At 51.2% G+C, this 19750-nt stretch overlaps 1 protein-coding gene across 5 annotated transcripts in view; it reads left to right on the top strand.

Moving 5' to 3' along the window:
* Positions 1-19750, top strand: part of SCLT1 (sodium channel and clathrin linker 1) — a 49631-nt gene that overhangs the window by 2317 nt on the left and 27564 nt on the right. For 3 of the 5 annotated variants that reach the window (XM_055144788.1, XM_055144792.1, XM_055144790.1), the window contains exons 3-8: positions 6759-6817; positions 7143-7212; positions 9961-10016; positions 13461-13596; positions 15579-15701; positions 16643-16708. In XM_055144788.1, coding sequence (XP_055000763.1) covers positions 6759-6817; positions 7143-7212; positions 9961-10016; positions 13461-13596; positions 15579-15701; positions 16643-16708 — 510 coding nt within the window. The remainder of the gene's footprint in view (positions 1-6758; positions 6818-7142; positions 7213-9960; positions 10017-13460; positions 13597-15578; positions 15702-16642; positions 16709-19750) is intronic. The other 2 variants (XM_055144789.1, XM_055144791.1) reach the window with 1 other exon arrangement.

The following is a 19750-nucleotide window of genomic DNA, read 5'->3' on the forward strand; positions in this document are numbered from 1 at the left end:
GAAGGAAATGGCGCTCGTTGCATTTGTCAGGGATGACCGATTAAAGGCTGAGGCAAAAATCAGACGTTCAGAACCTAAGTAGGACACATAGCAGTGCCCGTTTGTACAGTGCGCTGCCACCGACCCCTCCGGAGGGCCACCTCGGGCCAGAGCCAGCAGGAAGGAACAGACTCGGGGTGGGGTCGGGGTTGACAGGAGGGAAACCGGGGTACCGGCGGGGGAAGGTGGGGCCTGTGCTGGTGAAGCAGAGGCAGGCGTTGGACATGGTAGGATGGAGACCCCGTCACAGGCAGCTCTGTAACTGTCTCATGGTGATTCCATTTTTTTTAAAATCTTCAAAAATGAATTTAAAAAAATTAAAGTTTTACTGTCTAGTGGAAAGGGATTGCCAAATGCTTCAGTGTTTGCACATTTTTCTTACGTTTTGATTTCCTTATAGAATCATAGCTTTTACAGTAACTTGCCGTTGGTTTGTATTTCCATAGCAATGACTATTGATTATAGCTGTGGTTTAGTATACTCAGATCGTACCTTAAGCAGCAGTTTTTGAATATCATATTTTTGGAAGGCATTGAGCCAGGGGCTACCTGGTAGAAAGATTTGTAAATAATAAAGTTGCTGCTCCACGGAAACGTAAAGACTAATTTTAAAAGAGAGATGAGACAGATCCTAAATAGCTGTATAAAGGGCGTATTTTTCCACCTTATGAACCTAGAAGCCCTGTGTGGGAAGAGAAGTAGAGCCGCAGAACCGGAGGGTGTGGGGTGTCCTGCAAGTGAAGAGCAGCCGGGGGCAGAGCCAGGGCCCCCCGAGGGGCTGGGGGCGTGATGAGGAAGAGGGAGCGTCTCGGGGAAGAAGGACAGGCTGTCCGCTGCGCTGGACACCCTCAGAGAAGCCACGGGGAGTGTTAGGCAGCCCCCACGCTCTGCGCCCTGGGAGGGGGGTAGGGTTTGGATTGGGTTTAATAAGCTCCGAAGGTGCTCAGTTTCTTTGGAAGAATTTTTGTTTTAAATAGCCTGGAAGCAGTTATTTCTCGCTCCTTCACCCGTTGTCAGATACCGTGTTAGACACAGGGATTATGGTCGTTCGCGGATGGTGCTGTCATGGTGTGGATTGAAAGGAAAAGATTGGGGCTGGAGTGATAGCACAGCAGGGAGGGCGTTTGCCTTGCACGCAGCTGACCTGGGTTCGATTCCCAGCATCCCATATGGTCCCCTGAGCACCGCCGGGAGAAATTCCTGAGTGCAGAGCCAGGACTAACCCCTGTGCATTGCCGGGTGTGACCCAAAAAGAAAAAATGGAAAAGAACTATAGCGGGAACATGGAATCCATAGGTGTGAGGTTTGTGAGAGGTTGAATCTTTATTTTGCAAAACGGGACCCATCCTTAGCCTTCAGTCATAGCGTTGATAGTTTGCTTTTATTGTGCTTTCATAAAATCTGAAATCTGAGAAGTCATATTTTCAAACTTGGAGTAATTAGTGGCTCCAGAAAGCTTTTTGACTGGTGTTTGAACGGTGGAAACTAAACCGTCACTTCTCTCTTCACTCATCGCCGCCCCGGCCGCGCCCGCTGACTCCCCGCCCCTCCCTGCCCTGTGCCCAGGACTCGGCTCCCGCAGGCCGAGGCTCTGCTGATGCACTGGCTCTGCGCCTCCCGTCTCCTCTCCGGGCCGTTCCTCGCCGCCAGTCCCCGTCGAGGTCCCGCTGGAGCCACGAGCACCCTTGGGTTTTGCCTTTGCAGAGCTGATCTCTCCCGCTGCTGAGGGCCTGCCAGGTGTGCCTTGGCTAGCCAGTAGCTTCCTGCGTAGTAGAGCTAAGATTCTGATGTATTAGGAATGATGCCAAACGCTTTTTGTATATATTCCTGTTTTTAAGAAACCTTTCAGACCTTGTACCGGTAGAAGGGAGCGGAAGCCTGCCCCTGTGGCCCTCGCGCAGCTGTGTCCCCGCTCTCCTGCTTGCCGGGTGTGCTGGTGTTTCAAGGAAATAAAACCTCGCAGAAGAGTGAGTGTGCGCCTCTCCTCACCGTGTGCCCACCCCGTTCTGATCACCCCACCACCAAGAGCCCATTGTTTGTCAATACTACAGACGCTCAGAGCCAAAATAGTTGTATCATTTGACAAGTTTTAAAACTTAATTGATGGCACACAGTGTGTGAGTTTTTGCAAAATGTGCCCTCTTTATTTTGTCCTGTTTCATTTTGGGGGCACACCCGGCAGTGCTTGGGGATGCGCCTGGCGGGGCTCGGGGAACCGACCGTACGGGGTGCTGGAGGTCGAGCCCGGGCAGGCAGCATGCAAGGCCAACGCCCCCCCCCCCCCCCCCGGACTGTCTCTCCCGCCGTCAGCCTTCTCTTCTGGGTTGCAGCAGGACGGACAGCAGGTGTGCACTGCAATCCCCGCCAGCTGCGTTGTTACCGCGCGGTCCCTTGGCCCAGTCTCCTCTGAAAGAGCACTTCGGTTTAGCCTGTGCTTTCATTTATTCTATTGCTCTTAAACACGTTTTTGACTAAGTATCCGTTCACACCCCTGCGGGGTTCCTGAGGCTGCACCCCGGAAGTTGGCGTGCTCTCCTCTTCGGGTTTGCTGGAAACCGCCCGAGAGCTGGGAGGGGGCGGTGCTCTGGTTCCAGTCCCCCGGGGGAGCGTTGGTGTGACTGCCGCAGGGTTGCCAGGCTCGGTCCTTGCCAGCGGGGCTGGTACAGACGACACCTCGCCGTTGCTTTGTCTGTCCCCTCCCTGTTCGCGAGGTGGTGTGTGCTTTGTTTGTTCCTGCTCTCGGGTTTTCTGTTCTGTATTTTGCTTATTAGGACACAGAGAGCTTCTGGTTTGTGACTTCTCCCTCACCTTGTGTGTAGCTTTGTGGTAGAACGTTTGATGTTGGTGGCGTGACGGTTGTGTCCTTCCCGCCGGGTCCGTGCTGCCTGTTTCCCCTCTCCACGAACAGCGACCGGCGGCAGCATCTGGGCCGTCGGTGCCTCCCGCTGCCGGAGCCCGTTGCCCCCTGGACCCGTCAGCGGCTGCACCAAGGAGTCCTCGTCCCTGCAGCTGGAGGGCGAGCTGCCTCGGTGGCCACACCTGCCCCCTGCTCGGACGCTCTGGCATCTTTCCCTCTCCCCAAGGGACACGGCCCGCCAGTGGGGACCGAGCCACCGTGCCCCGCTGGGCAGGTCTCAGCATCCCTGCTGGAGGAGAGACACAGCCGGCCTCGGCCTCGTCTCTGTCCACGGCTCTGCTCGTGCCTGAGGGTCAGGCCCAACAGCGCGGAGAAACCAGGGTCTTCGGGACCCAACAATGCTTACGGGAAACTTTGCCAACTCCACTCCCAGATCAGCTGTGCAGTGGTTACGTCAGATGTGAACGGCCTCGTGACCCCAGCACTCGCTCACACGGCCGGCACTGGAAACTCCGGGACGGTGAGTTTGGAGCTAGTGGAACTAGGGAAAGGCGACCAGGAACAGATTCGTAGGAATAGGGCTGCCGTGACCGTGGTGGCAGTAGGTGGAGGAGACTTTGGCTTAGGGCCCGGCGAGCGCGAGGAAGCGAACCCTCGGCCGTCGTCAGAGCCGGGCTTTGGCATGGCTCGGACTGAGGAGACGGGCTGAGAGGGCCCAGGGGGAGAGGCCCGGGCTCCGTCCCCTGCGCCTTGCCCGGCGGGACCCTCCCCACAAGCACTTTTATATTGTTGCTGTTGACAGACTAGCCCGGAATGTGGCCTGCGTGGTTCGTTTATTATTCTGCGGGCCAGCAGTTTCGATGGACGCCCTCCCCTCCCCTCCCCTCCCACCCTGCAGCCGCCCTCTGCTCCCGCTCAGACTGGGGGGCAGCATCTTCCCCCCCCCCCCCCCGCACCCCCTGCTTCCTGGCCGACGACCCTGGCAGCCCTGCCGGGATGCTCCGTCATCACGCCTGCGCGTCTCCGTCTGTCTCCAGGGGCTGTCCCAGCCCCTCGGTAGAGCTTCAGCGTCTCTGCGCTCCCACAGCCTGTCAGGCAGCCCAGCCAGCGGGACCCAAGTGCCAGCCCGCGAGCGGGACGCTGGGTCACTGTGCGTTGCTGGTGGAGTGTGACTCGCTTCTTTGGAAAAACACTCGGTGGTTTCTGTAGAAAGCAAACCCAGCGTCCGAGCACTGGCGTACGTAGAGAAATGAGAGCTTGAATGGACTTACTTTAAGGTGCAGTAGATACCCACAGCACCTTCTTCCTTGATAGACCCAACTGGAAGCAACCCACTGCCCTTCCGTGGACGGGGGGCCAGACTGGACGAGCTGTCCATGTCATGATCTAGAATAAGAAGGAAAGATTAGTGTATGCGACAGTTTTCTGCGAGGGTCTGCTGACGAGAGGGAGGCCAGTCCTGGAAGGTTTTACTCTCGGTGCTTGATGGATTCCGTATCTGTGGCATTCCCGAAATGACAAATTTAGAGAAGTACAGAACGCTGTGGTTTTCGGGGTGAGGCTGTGGCTGTCGCGAGAGGTGATGGGAGGGCCCTGGGGCCAGGCAGCTGTGTGTTGATCGGTCGTCTCTGCTCTGACGCTGTCGCGATCTCGGTGCAGAGGAAGGCGGTCTTCACGTCAGCTAACAGTCTTCCCGTCAAGGCCAGAAACACCCGCTCGGAACCCGCGCAAGGCTTAGCCAGCATGTTGCCAGGAGAGTATTACTCAGAGTAGGGAAAGAAAAAGTACCCGACTTTGTTTCCAGATAATGCCCACCCGGGCCCAGGCAGACTGCTCCGTGCCCGCCGCTCACACAGAGGCAAGTTCGTCCTGCCTGTGGACGCGCAGACGGACAGTCACTGTAGAAAACGGCCAGTGCCCGAGAGGACCGCCCGAGGCCCTGGGGCCGGCGGCTTTCTCCCCGGGCGGCGTCTGCAGGGAGAGCAGCGCCCTCGGCAGAGCCAGAGACTGACGGGCACACGCACAGGGTGTGCTTACAGCACGGCAGAAGTGCACCCGGGGTCGCGAGAAGGAGTCCCACAGACTGTCCCTTAGCAGAGGAGCCAGCTAGAAAGGCAGGGCCCTTGTGACCCCACGCCTACGAATCATGAGTGGACGCTGCCATTTCCTGGTGCTGGACGTCTAGGGGTGGGCCGGGACGGGAGAGAGCATGGGAAGACTTCTCCCGGAAGCTGAGTCAGAGCCGCTCCTGGCCCCCACTGCTCCCCGCCCCGACCCCGGGGCCTCTGGTACTGCCCCCGGCCCCTGGGCCTCTAGTACTGACCGCACTGACCACACTGACCCCTGGGCCTCTAGTACTGCCCACATTGACCCCTGGGCCTCCGGTACTGCCCACCCTGACCCATGAGCCTCTAATACTGCCCGGCCCAACCCGTGGGCCTCTGGTATGCCCGCCCCGACCCCTGGCCTCTGGGGCCTGACTGAGCAGGTGTGTTTTCTGACCTTCGGCCCATTTTCAGCGAAGTGATTGCAGCAGCTTGTGTTTCTTTTGCTTACGGTCCTGCCTTTTATTGTTATGGGACCAGAGTATTTTTTCTCCTGTTGTGGGTTCCTTAGGAAAGCTGCCTTTTAAGTTAAGTGATATATCTGGTCTTGTATTTGCTAGATGACATGTAGACTTTTCTAGGTAAATGATCAATTTGTTGTTTAACCTAGTGTTATTTCTACCCACCCCACTTTCCCTGAGCAAGTTGCATTTGCTAGAAATTCCAGTATTCATTGAAGTGCAGCTGTGACGGGGATGGTGAGAATCTTGTACTGTTACTGGATTTGAAGCAGTGTTTTAGGGTTTCCCAGTGTCCCACCACAAAGATGGTCGAGGGCCTGGAGCTGTGGTACGCGGGTAGGGGCTCACCTTGCACAGGACAGGCCCTGCTTTGGCCCCGGCCCACGAGTGTTCCCCTGAGCCCCCAGGAGTGATCCTGAGCTCAGAGCCAGGAGGAAATCCTGACCTGACTACCACCACCAGGGGTGTGTGTGTGTGTGTGTGTGTGTGTGTGGAGGGGGGCACGGGGGGCGGGGTGGAGGAGAATATAGTTGGCGTAGACTTCTACAGGTATATTCTTTATCAAACTGTTGGGTGTGGAGCTGAAATGTTTAATGCAAGAAACCATACCGTTAGCAGTGTTATAAACTGCAGTGCCTAAAATAAAAGATTTTGTTGTTGTTGTTGTTGTTTTTGCTTTTGGGGTCACACCTGGCACTGCACAGGAGTTACTCCTGGCTCTGCACTCAGGAATTACTCCTGGCAGTGCTCGGGGGACCATATGGGATGCTGGGAATCGAACCCGGGTCGGCCGCACACAAGGCAAACCACCCTACCCGCTGTGCTATCGCTCCAGCCTCAAAAGGGTTTTTGTTGAAGACAGTACTTACTATTTCTTAGCCAGAAAACTCAGAAACATTAGGGAAGTCTGACAAGGGGGCCAGAGCGTTAGCACAGCGGTCAGAGCATTTGCCTTGCGTGCAGCCGACCCGGGTTTGATCCCCAGCACCCCGCATGGCCCCCAAGCACACCAGGTGAGTTTCCGGAGCACAGAGCCGGGAACAAGCCCTGAGAACTGCCAGGTTTGGCCCCCCCAGAAAAAAGAATTTTGATCAAATTTGTGTATGAGGTACGTGTGTTAGAATTCACCAGACTTACTTTTAACACCAGTTGGGATGCTAAGTTTTCCTTTCATAAATTGCATTATAGACTTGCCTGTGTTTATAAAAATGTTTAGTTGCGCTTAGTTTTAACCTGCTGTCTGTTTTGGCTAGAATGGTAGGAAAGAACATTTTAAGACGCGGTGTTTGTGTTCCAGAAAGCGGCCTTGAGAGGCGATGGAGCTGACGCCTTAGAGATCTCAGTGACTGACCAGAGGTGAGGGGCTGCAGAAAAGAGCACTTTCCTGATCATTGTTAGAGTCTGTCTGTTATGGCCCAGCGGGGGGGGGGGGGGGTTCTCTGGAAGGATCGTCCTCGCCACTGTGCAGTGTCCCCATCCCGTGAGGCGCAGGCCAGCCCACAGCGCAGGCCCCGTAGGCCAGGATACCCTGCGCTGAGGCTGTGAACGCCGGGTTCAGGGGAGGGGGAATGGACTGATTCCTGGCCCGGCGCAACCTCAGACTCTGCTGCGCAAGTTGTTTCCTTCGTGTCTTTGTTAAACAGAATGTGCCCGATTTTTATTGTGTGCTTCTTTCTCTTAGTTTTGCTCCTCTTATTGCTGAATATGAAAACTGTCAACGGGAGCTCACTGTGCAGCTGCAGTATCACCAGGTATAGAGTCTGAGTTTCCAAAGGCTTCGTAGTATTTTATTAATAGAAAAAGGAAAAGTGAATTATGTTTTCTTTCTTTCCCAAAACATTAATGAGGAAGTAAATATTTAGTTGTAGTCATTCAGTTCTTGGTTCGTGTGTGTGTGTGTGTGTGTGTGTGTGTGTGTGTGAGTGTAGCTATTTTAGTTCTTCTCTCTGTCCTTGCTCTTTCTATCTGGCAGAGCCATCTCTTAATTATTGTCTGTTTACATCCTTATTTTCCCCTGGAAAAATCCCAAACCATCTCACATCCTTTCAGAAGGTTTTTATTGTGCTTATTCGACCCGACGGGTTTTCCGTCTGATTTCCGACAGCCTGTCTGTGGGGTTCGAGCTGCCGTTGGTCTGCTTCGGGACTTGAGCTGTGCTGGCTCTTCTGAAATCGCTCGCCCTGAGGTTTCCGGAGTGCGGGAGTTGGCAGACCAGTGGGTGTCTGCCGTTGTGTCCGGGGCAGCGAGTGGAGGAGGCTGGGGGATGCCGGGGAAGGATCTGTGGACACGGCCCCCTGCAGCTCCCTTCCACTCGGGGTGGGAAAGAGAAACCGTCTCTCACTCTCTCCTCATCCTTCTCGGCAGGAGAGGCCCACCTCCCCCACCCCCTACCTTCCTCCGCCCGAGTCAGCGCTCAGTTTTTGATGCTCAAATAAATGCCAGGGCAGAGTTGGATGAGATGACGGCGGTAGCTTGGCATCTCCTACTTACTAGTCAGTGGGTGCTGTGCCACTTGACAGAAGGAATGATGCCGTCCATCTTCTGAAATTAAGGTTTGGCTCCTCATCGCATTTGGAATTTCTCGTGCTTTCATTTCCAAGGTCGGTTCTCTAACAGAATAAACTCCTTCAGTGCTTCCGTCAACCCACATTTCAAAGAGAAGCATTTATTTCCATTGGTGTTCTGATTTGATTACACACCATGTCCTGGTCTGTACCATCTGCCTTTCAGAGCCTGTGGTCATGTGCAACAGCGTGACAATGTCTTTTAGCTTGTCTGATTGACAGAGAACAATAGAAAGCTCTCCTTTGTACAAATGGCACTTTGCTTCCTTTCAGGTTGAGGGAAAGTAGAGTTTCTACGGAATTCATTCTCTCAGAATTGCTACGAGGTTTGATATAAAATGGAATAGCTAGTTATCTTGAAATTAAACTTGTTATGATTTATCGGATTCAGGTATCTCCTTAATCAGCCATTTTGATAGACATTTAATTTCTTTATTTTTTTCTTTTTGGGTCACACCCGGCAATGTACAGGGGCTGTTCCTGGCTCATGCACTCTGGAATTACTCCTGGCAGTGCTCGGGGGACCATATGGGATGCTGGGAATCAAACCCGGGTCGGCCACGTGCAAGACAAATGCCCTACCCGCTGTGTTACATCACTCCAGCCCCCGGTAGACACTTAATTTCTAATGTTTGTCATTTTTGAAACTTTTTTTAATCTTCACATGTAATTTGCCATTAATAGTGAAGGTGGGGAAATGCAGTGAGCAGTTGGTTTTGTTTGTTATTTACATTTTGGCTTTTTGAGTCATACCTGGCGATGCTCAGGGGTTACTCCTGGCTCTGTACTCAGGAATTACTCCTGGTGGGGAGTGTGCTCGGGGAACCACATGGGTTGCCAGGGATCGAACCCCTGTCGATCATGTGCAAGGCAAACACCCTGCCTGCTGTGCTATCACTCCGACCCCCATTTTGGCAACCTTTAAAGACTTTTCTTTTTTTAAGTATAATATGGGGATGATCGTCTCCGTGACGTCCAGCTCTCCAAGCACGGCCAAGGGCCACCCCTGCGGCCACCGAGTCTCTCCCTGTGCCTGGCGGGCTGTTTGCTCCTCGCTTGACCTCAGGGACAGCGGGACCCCGGGAGCCTCTCCCCGCACGCGGCTGGGAGGCAGCGTCCACTGCTTCCTGCTTCCCTCGTACCAGGGGCCTGGGGCGTTTCCCCCTCCACGGCCTCTGCCCGGTCCTCCCCAGGCCTGGCCACCCCAGGCGGGCCGTGCACAGGTCATAGGTTCCCACGCGCGTCCCCCAGCCCCCTGCTGGGCATCCTCACCTCTTCATGTGCCTCTTGCTCCGGCCTCCGCCTCCTCGAAAGGCTCCTTCTTTCCTGTGAGAATTGTGCAGCTCCTTTCTCTCCTGAGAGGGAATTCACTGTGCCTACATCTGATTCCCTTTGTGGTCTGGTGGTTTTTCTAGAAGCATCTTTCCTACGACAGTTCAGGTCAGTGACCGTCTTGGCTCACGGTGGCAGCCAGGTGGGTGATAGTTTAATAATAAAGGAGGTGATTCAGGTATAGTGAATAAATTACTGCTCAAATAAAGTCTTTTCTACATTAATGGTGTACTTCTTGTAGTGCAGACACTCATAGGGGCTTCATTTAAGCTAAAGTGAATTAAGGAGACATTTAAGGTATATGGATCAACTAGTATTTCTTGAGGAATATCTTTCATTTGTTTTTCTATAACCATCTGTAAATCATAGAAATTACAATTATGAGTATTCTCAATGTATCCTGCAACTTTTTTTATGATCTTCAAAATAAATATCCTATTGTGCTCTCTCTGTCATAAAATGTCCATATTTGGTGGTAAGTGTTAGAAGGAAAAAATAATTATAACAAGTCTTATAGAATCTGATTTCTTGCATATAAGTGAACTGTATAATATGGCTCTAATTGTCAGAAAAATGATGCAGCAACCATATTCATTCTTTCAGGAAGAGCTGGGGAGAATGAAAGTACAGCTTGGAAGTGTCATCAAGGAGAATGAGAGGTAGGGCCGTGGCCATGGGCTCTTTCTCCTGCGGGCTCGTGTGTGGGGCCTGAGTGTGCGTGTTTTGAGTGTGTGTGTTCTGGGTTTCTGTGGCCTGAGTGTCTGTGTTCTGAGTGTGTGTGTTCTGAGTGTGTGTGTTCTGAGTGTGTGTGTTCTGAGTGTGTGTGTTCTGACTGTGTGTGTTCTGAGTGTCTGTGTTCTCAGTATGTGTGTTTTCTGAGTGTGTGTGTTCTGAGTGTCTGTGTTCTGAGTGTGTGTGTTCTGAGTGTCTGTGTTCTCAGTATGTGTGTTTTCTGAGTGTGTGTGTTCTGAGTGTCTGTGTTCTGAGTGTCTGTGTTCTCAGTATGTGTGTTTTCTGAGTGTGTGTGTTCTGAGTGTCTGTGTTCTAAGTGTGTGTGTTCTCAGTGTCTGTGTTCTGAGTGTGTGTGTCCTGAGTGTCTGTGTTCTGCGTGTGTATCTTCTAAGTGTGTGTGGTCTGAGCGTCTGTGTTCTGGGTGTGTGTGGTCTGAGTGTGTGTGTTCTGAGTGTGTATGTTCTGAGTGTGTGTGTTTTGAGGGGTGTGTTCTGAGGGGTGTGTTCTGAGGGGTGTGTTCTGAGTGTGTGTGGTCTCTGTGTGTCTTCTGGGTGTGTGTGTTCTGCGTGTGTGTGGTCTGAGTGTGTGTGACCTGAGTGTGTGTGTTCTGAGTGTGTGTGGCCTGAGTGTGTGTGTTCTGCGTGTGTGTGGTCTGAGTGTGTGTGTTCTGAGTGTCTGTGTTCTCAGTATGTGTGTGTTCTGAGTGTGTGTTCTGAGTGTGTGTGTTCTGACTGTGTGTGTTCTGAGTGTCTGTGTTCTCAGTATGTGTGTTTTCTGAGTGTGTGTGTTCTGAGTGTGTGTGTTCTGAGTGTCTGTGTTCTCAGTATGTGTGTTTTCTGAGTGTGTGTGTTCTGAGTGTGTGTGTTCTGAGTGTCTGTGTTCTCAGTATGTGTGTTTTCTGAGTGTGTGTGTTCTGAGTGTCTGTGTTCTAAGTGTGTGTGTTCTCAGTGTCTGTGTTCTCAGTGTGTGTGTCCTGAGTGTCTGTGTTCTGCGTGTGTATCTTCTAAGTGTGTGTGGTCTGAGCGTCTGTGTTCTGGGTGTGTGTGGTCTGAGAGTCTGTGTTCTGGGTGTGTGTGATCTGAGTGTGTGTGGTCTGAGCGTCTGTGTTCTGGGTGTGTGTGGTCTGAGTGTGTGTGTTCTGAGTGTGTATGTTCTGAGTGTGTGTGTTTTGAGGGGTGTGTTCTGAGGGGTGTGTTCTGAGGGGTGTGTTCTGAGTGTGTGTGGTCTCTGTGTGTCTTCTGGGTGTGTGTGTTCTGAGTGTGTGTGTTCTGCGTGTGTGTGGTCTGAGTGTGTGTGACCTGAGTGTGTGTGTTCTGAGTGTGTGTGGCCTGAGTGTGTGTGTTCTGCGTGTGTGTGGTCTGAGTGTGTGTGTTCTGAGTGTCTGTGTTCTCAGTATGTGTGTTTTCTGAGTGTGTGTGTTCTGAGTGTCTGTGTTCTGAGTGTGTGTGTTCTGAGTGTCTGTGTTCTCAGTATGTGTGTTTTCTGAGTGTGTGTGTTCTGAGTGTCTGTGTTCTGAGTGTGTGTGTTCTGAGTGTCTGTGTTCTCAGTATGTGTGTTTTCTGAGTGTGTGTGTTCTGAGTGTCTGTGTTCTGAGTGTGTGTGTTCTGAGTGTCTGTGTTCTCAGTATGTGTGTTTTCTGAGTGTGTGTGTTCTGAGTGTCTGTGTTCTAAGTGTCTGTGTTCTCAGTGTGTGTGTCCTGAGTGTCTGTGTTCTGCGTGTGTATCTTCTAAGTGTTTGTGGTCTGAGCGTCTGTGTTCTGGGTGTGTGTGGTCTGAGTGTGTGTGGTCTGAGAGTCTGTGTTCTGGGTGTGTGTGATCTGAGTGTGTGTGGTCTGAGCGTCTGTGTTCTGGGTGTGTGTGGTCTGAGTGTGTGTGTTCTGCGTGTGTGTGTTCTGCGTGTGTATGGCCTGAGTGTGTGTGTTCTGAGTGTGTGTTCTGAGTGTGTGTGGTTGAGTGTCCGTGGTCTGAGTGTCCGTCCTCTCAGCAGACCCCCGCTGGCAGGCAGCCCTGGTGTTTTCCAATCCTGACGTTTTTCTGATTTGTTCTCTTGGCCACAGATTCTGAGCCTGGTTCTAGATATGTCTCTTTTCTCGTGTGACGGGGGAAGCAGGTCGGCCGTTTGGGGCCTCAGATGACAAGTGCTCGAGTGAAACGAGGAAAATGCTTGTGCCCACACATGAGGATGTGTCTAGTCAGTCATGCCGTGAAAGGTCATTTTAAGTCTTACCTGTGACTGTGTTCGACCTTCACTGCAGCCCATGCTGTAAGCTTTCAGGAACTTGGGCTGGAAGGAAGAGCTGAGCTGAGCATAGCGGAGAAGGGCAGCCAGGGGAGAGGCCTGCCCGGTGTCCTGAAGTCAGCGGGTCAGAGGGGCTGGGGGCGCACGAGCTCGGCGGCTCTATGGGCGCTATTCTGTGAGGACCCGTGACCCTTCAGACAGGCGGGGACTGCAGACGCGCCCCACTGCCTGGACTCCGACATGCCAGACAGAAATGACACGGCTTCTCTTAACTACACTGTCAGTGGCACTGGCATAGAAAGGAGCTGAGATCTAAAATGAAAAGCTGGTTAAAACCAGCCACTGGTCAAGCCAGAGTGTTTCCAGTGTAGGCACATGAGGTGATCTGACTTTCGGACGGAAAAATTGGGGTTAGAAACTTGGCAGTCTTGAAAAGAAAAAAAATGACAAAACAAATCTGCCTAAACAAATTAGAATCAGCTCTAGAATATCAGGAGGAAAGAGGGACCCAGGGGCGGAGCCTGCACTGGAGCTGCTCCCTGCCAGAGAGAGAGACAGAGAGACAGAGACAGAGACAGGCAGAGAGACAGAGAGAGGGGAGGGAGGAAGGGAGGGAGAGAGAGAGAGAGAGAGAGAGAGCCCAGGAGCTCGGCCGCAGTGCCAAGGCAGAGTCTGAGCGTCTCAGCACCCCGGCCACTGTGTGCTGTCAGGGACTGAACCCGTGTCTTCTGTACTCAAGGCGCGTGCCCCAGCCAAACCGTCACAGATCACATCCTTGCTAGGCTGGAAAATGCCGTCTAGCAGTCGCCTGCGTTAGGTAGTCTGTTTTCTCCTCTCAGTGTAGTATTTAATGGTGGTGAAACTCTTCCATGGTCAAGGACTACTGAACATGACTCTGGGCCCTAATGTTTACTTAACTGAACCTTAAACCTTATTCATATGCAAAATCCAGTAACAACTGGATCTCATTCCCCTGACCCTGAAGAGCCCCCAGTGCAACATCTTTAAGGAGGGCCAAGTCGAGATAGACTTCTAAGATCTCAGGGAAAGGACGAAATGAGATGTTACTGAGCCCACCCGAGAAATCGGTGATTAACGGGATATTGTGATTATGTTAACTGTTTATTCCTAAGGTTGCACAGTGAGCTAAAAGATGCTGTTAAGAAGCAGCTGGAGGCTCTGCCGTTTGACGAGGAGGTGGGGAGTGACATCCATGCCGATGACGAGACAGTGAGGAATCTCCAAGAACAGTTACAAGTAGCCAATCAAGTGAGTGGTGTGTTTTAAAGAACTGTAGCCTAAGTAAACTTAGCTTTTAAGAACCCGTATTCATCTGGACTTGTGAATTTGTGTTTCTGATTCCAAAATTAATATTTGATGGGTTCCTGTGGGTTGCAGATAGTCACAAATGGAGCCACCATGTGGCATCGTCACTCATCACACCAGGAAACGTGAGGGGTGAGAGTGGGAAAGGCAAATCAGGCTTCATAGCAATGTCGTGCTGACCGTGAGACCCATGGCACACGTGAAGAACCTCCATCCCAGGAGAGTGGTCCCTGGTGTGAGAAGTCCCGGGAGAGTGGTCCCTGGTGTGAGAGAGTCCCGGGAGAGTGGTCCCTGGTGTGAGAAGTCCCGGGAGAGTGGTCCCTGGTGTGAGAGAGTCCCGGGAGAGCGGTCCCTGGTGTGAGAGTCCCGGGAGAGTGGTCCCTGGTGTGAGAGAGTCCCGGGAGAGTGGTCCCTGGTGTGAGAGAGTCCCGGGAGAGTGGTCCCTGGTGTGAGGGAGTCCCGGGAGAGTGGTCCCTGGTGTGAGAGAGTCCCGGGAGAGTGGTCCCTGGTGTGAGAGTCCCGGGAGAGTGGTCCCTGGTGTGAGGGAGTCCCGGGAGAGTGGTCCCTGGTGTGAGAGAGTCCCGGGAGAGTGGTCCCTGGTGTGAGAGTCCCGGGAGAGTGGTCCCTGGTGTGAGGGAGTCCCGGGAGAGTGGTCCCTGGTGTGAGGGAGTCCCGGGAGAGTGGTCCCTGGTGTGAGGGAGTCCCGGGAGAGCAGTCCCTGGTGTGAGAAGTCCCGGGAGAGTGGTCCCTGGTGTGAGAGAGTCCCGGGAGAGTGGTCCCTGGTGTGAGGGAGTCCCGGGAGAGTGGTCCCTGGTGTGAGAGTCCCGGGAGAGTGGTCCCTGGTGTGAGGGAGTCCCGGGAGAGTGGTCCCTGGTGTGAAAGTCCCGGGAGAGTGGTCCCTGGTGTGAGAGTCCCGGGAGAGTGGTCCCTGGTGTGAGGGAGTCCCGGGAGAGCGGTCCCTGGTGTGAGAAGTCCCGGGAGAGTGGTCCCTGGTGTGAGAGAGTCCCGGGAGAGTGGTCCCTGGTGTGAGGGAGTCCCGGGAGAGCGGTCCCTGGTGTGAGAGAGTCCCGGGAGAGTGGTCCCTGGTGTGAGGGAGTCCCGGGAGAGTGGTCCCTGGTGTGAGAGTCCTGGGAGAGTGGTCCCTGGTGTGAGGGAGTCCCGGGAGAGTGGTCCCTGGTGTGAGAGAGTCCCAGGAGAGTGGTCCCTGGTGTGAGAGTCCCGGGAGAGTGGTCCCTGGTGTGAGGGAGTCCCCGTTAGGAAATGCAGACGGAAGCGGTGCAAGGGAGCAGTACGCCACACGTTCCCCAGTGTTGCCGAAGCGAAGAAACGCAGAGATCTATCCCAGTGCAGGTGTGAGGCCGGGGTGGGGCTTGGCAACAGAGCACTTGCCTGGGGTGTGTGAGGCCCAGGGTCAACCCCGACACCACCGAAAGTAAAAAATATATATAAATCGTGTTATAAATATGACGGTGTCCAGCATCTATGAAGATGATTATAGATGTTAGCAGGATCTATTATCAGGTGGGGAAAGTACAGGTAGTTCATACTTTCTCTTTTTTTTTATATCTTCATGACTTTCTAAAATATTTATTGCTTTTGCAATCACAGGAAAGTCTTGTATGTCACCAAGACATATTCTTCTTTAGTAATTTCTAATGCTTCCACTGTTTTCTTGGACAAGGAGGGTGATTTATATCCATATTTTTTATTATTCAGAGCTTTTATTCTTACCTATAAGATCTGAATTAAAAAACTTTCAGAGGAATTTTGCTCTTTATACTTATTCCTAAATTTAATATTCGTAAAACAATATCACCACAGGTGTTCTAAACTGCTATGTTTACTTGTTTGGTTTGTGACTTTGATGAATTAATTTGATTAGCCTGCTGATAACTGAGTGAGTTCTCCAATGTCTTATTTCGTAGGAGAAGAATCAGGCCGTGGAACTCTGGCAGACTGCCTCACAGGAACTGGAGCGACTGCAGAGACTCTACCAGGAATATATCACCAACACCCAGATCCACGTCGCAGAAAGTCAGAAGCGAAAGGTAATATTGCAATTTTTTTTTTTTTTTTTTTTTTTTTTTTTTTTTTGTCAATCAGTAAGACATTGCACTCAGGAGGAACTCAGTTTTGAATGGAATACCTAAATCTCTGTTTTACTTACCTTAACAGTAACTAGATGTTTGGCAGTCAGGGATGTCTTGACCAGGTCATTAGAGTGTCAGTGAAGACTGGATTTTACCGTGTACAGACCTCTCACAAGTGTTCCGGAGAGTCTTAACATAATCACGCTGTCCAGGACCTAGAAAATTAGGGGCTCATTCCCGGCTCTGCTCGAGGTCTCTCCCAGGGATACTCCGGGGCCCACATGTGGTGCTGGGAATCGAACCCCAAACTGCTGCATGCTCGGCAAGCGCCCTCCCTACTGCACCATCTCACCAGCCTGAACCCATGAGGATTTCAAAGAAGGGCCAGAGCCATTATCTCCCTGCCGTGTTGGCATTCGAGCGTGCAGTACATTTGACTGTGATTTTCCAGTATTTGATGAAGTCTGATAGGATTTCTAGAAATAATGGTTCTGCATGAAGCATAAATAGCTACGTTACTTTGAATAGTGGCGCCTTATTAAATTTTGTAATTATTTAGAGTTCATCTTCAACTATTAAGCACATAGTAATGAGGAGAAATACAAATTATTTCATCTAGACGTGGACAACAATTGTCGACGTCTTTTGTTTAAATTTAAAGACGGAAGGGACATAGCTGGAGTGATAGCACAGTGGCACAGCCTTTGCATGGGACCGATCCAGGTTCAACCCCCAGCATCCCATATGGGCCCCTGAGCACCACCAAGAGTGATCCCTAAGCACAGAACCAGGAGTAAGTCCTGGACACCACTCAGTATGGCCCCAAAACAAGCAAACAAAATTTTTAATGGTTGCGAATAAGACTATGGGTTTCCTTCTCTTTTCTCTTTCTTCTGTAGGACCAGCTGACCAACTTCCAACAACTGACTGAGCAACTCCATGTTACTAATGAAAACATGGAAATGGTAAGTGGAGAGAGGTATGTAGTAGGGCTGGCCATGTTGACCAGAAATGTCGTCATGAGAGTGAAGTTCACGTATGCTAATGCAGATTAGCAGTGACCAGGTGGCATGAGGCCAGGTCTGCAATTGTTCTCTCTTTCCCCCCCCTTCCCCTCCCCCTCCCCCTCTCCCTCTCCTTCTCCCTCTCCCTCTTCCTCTCTCTCCCTCTCTCTCTCCCTCTCTCTCCCTCTCCCTCCCTCCCTCTCTCTCTCCCCTTCTCTCTGTCTCTCTGTCTCTCTCTCTCCCTCTCCCTCCTTCTCTCTCTCTCTCTCCCCCCTCCTTCTCCCTTTCTCTCTCTCTCTCTCTCTCTCTCTCTCTCTCTCTCTCTCTCTCTCTCTCTCTCTCTCTCTCTCTCTCCCCTTTTGTTCAGTAGTGTGTGGTGCTGTGTTTCTTGGACTCCAAAGGTAACATCTCTGTCAAGTGTATCTGAGCTCCTGGTGTGAGCTGCTGTGTCTGGCACTGGCACTAAAGGAACATGCCAGTGGGCTCGTTCCTTTGGTGTAGAAGGGCTTGGGGAGGTTGGAGCCAGAGTCTGGCAGGCTGAGGGCTTGCCTTGCGCAGGCCAACCCCGTGTTTGATCCACAGCACTATACACGATCCCCAGAGCCCTGGCAGGAGTGAGCGCAGATCCAGGAGGGAGCCCTGGGACCCTCTGGCATCACCCAAAAAGCCAGAACAAAACAAAGGAGAAAAGAACTGAGCCTGCAAATTCACAGCAGGAAAGCTGCGCTGGGAACAGAGCCATTTCGCATCCAGCTCAGTCAGGAGCCCCGGCATGCAGACGCATTAGCAGCCATGCAGTTCTTCACTTCATCTGTCTCACAGAGAGGACATATCACCATTCTGACTCCAGTCACCTATTCACACAGCAACATACAAAACGCCTCCGGGGTGCAAAAGTCTGAGTGGGAAGGCAACACAGAACCCTAACATTCTTAGTCACCAACCAAACGCCATGACACTCTTAGTCATGGTAGCCCTGAAGACTCAACCAGTGATAGCCAGTTTATGTGACCTCTCTGATAAGGACTTCAGAGAGGAAATGGAGTGGACAGCCAGTAAAACACAAGAGGATGTGAGAGTAAAAATGAGAAAACCACAAGCAGAAAAAAACAATTCAAGAATTTGATAGGTGAAATGAAAGACTCACTGGAAGGCCTCAGCAGAGCAACAGTAGCTGAGGAGAAAATCAGTGAGCTCCAAGATAATATACGGAAACCTCCAGAGAACAGCATGAATGGTGGGGGGTGGGGGGGACCCTCAGAGTGAATGAACAGCAGACGAGAACTCTGGTATGAATTCGAGAGGAACAGCCTAAGACTCATCAGGGTCCCAGAAGGACAGGGAGGCAACCCTCGTGAAGAAACAACCGTTAGAAACATCTTTGCTGAGAAGTTCCCGAGCTGGAGAGCACAGTCACCCAGATCTGAGAAGCCCTCAGGGTACCCGCTAAAAAAGACCCTAATAAAGAGACTCCAGGACACATCCTAGTCAGAATAATCAGAATGCCATAGAAATTAGGTACTTAAAACAGCAAGACCAAAGAAAGAAACTACATATAAAGGAGCATGGATAAGATTTACAGCAGCCATAATGGTGGGACATAGTTTTTAAAAAAAGACAAAAAACACCTCAGTGATATTCACCAGGAATACCCATCCAGATTCTCTTTCAGATTTGAAGAATAATACACAACTTAATGGACAAACAACAACTCAGGAACTTTATACACTTGAAACCATCTCCACAAGGAAAACTGAAACAAAGCAAATCTCATAAGCAAACCACTGGAAAGATGGCACAAAACTCCATTTCTCACTCAATGTCAAAGGCCTAAATGCACCAATTAAAAGACCCAGAGTGGCAGAATGGATTAGAAAATTGAATCTAACCTTCTGCTGCTTACAAGAAACACATTTGATGGGGGTGGTGGGAGGGATGCTGGGACCATTGGTGGTGGAAAATGGGCACTGGAGGAGAGATGGGTACTCGACCATTGTATGACTGAAACACAAGCATGAAAGTTTGTAGGTCTGTAACTGTACCTCATGGTGATCCACTAATAAAAAATTTTTTTTTTTAATTCACACAAAAAGAAACACATTTGAACAGTAAGGGCAAATACAGACTCAAAGCCAAAGATTAGAAAACAGTATTTCAAACAAACAATCCCCACAAAAAGTCTGGTGTGGCCATCATGATATCAGATAACATCAAATTCAGGACTAAAAAAGTTATGAGACAGAAGGCTTTTTCTTTTTTTTTTTTTTTGCTTTTTTGGGTCACACCCAGCGATGCACAGGGGTCACTCCTGGCTCATGCACTCAGGAATTACTCCTGGCGGTGCTCGGGGGACCATATGGGATGCTGGGATTCGAACCCGGGTCGGCCGCGTGCAAGGCAAACGCCCTACCCGCTGTGCTATCACTCCAGCCCCCAAGAAGGCTTTTTCTTAATGATGGAGGATTATGTTCATCAAGAAGAATCCATACTCCTAAACAAACATGCACCTAATGAGGGACCAGTAGGACAACTGCTAGTAGACTTGAAAAAAGACACTGATGACACAGTAGTTGGAGATTTCGACACCACTCTATAATGGCTTTTATTCTGCTTTTTAATCCTCAAAAAGCAGAATGCACATTCTTCTCCAGTCACATGGGACATTCTCCATGATAGACCCCATGCTAGGCCACAGAATGTCTTAAATATCTTCATAAAGTCAAGAGCACAGAAGTCATATCAACTATCTTCTCAGACCATAATGCTCTGAAAATAAAAGTCAAACACAAATAAAACAGAAACAAACACCTGGAAATTAAGCAGCTCACTACTGAACCACCAGTGGGACAGAGGAAGTCAGAGAGGAGAGTAAACGATTCCTGGAAACAAATGAACATCAGGACGCCAGCTCCAGAACTTACAGGACACAGCCAAAGCAGTGGTAAGAGGAAAATTCATAGCTATGCAGGAATTCATCAGGAAGAAAGGGCCCACGTGAATAAC

This window comes from Sorex araneus, chromosome 7 (assembly GCF_027595985.1).
Source record: "Sorex araneus isolate mSorAra2 chromosome 7, mSorAra2.pri, whole genome shotgun sequence".
Lineage (NCBI taxonomy): Eukaryota > Metazoa > Chordata > Mammalia > Eulipotyphla > Soricidae > Sorex > Sorex araneus.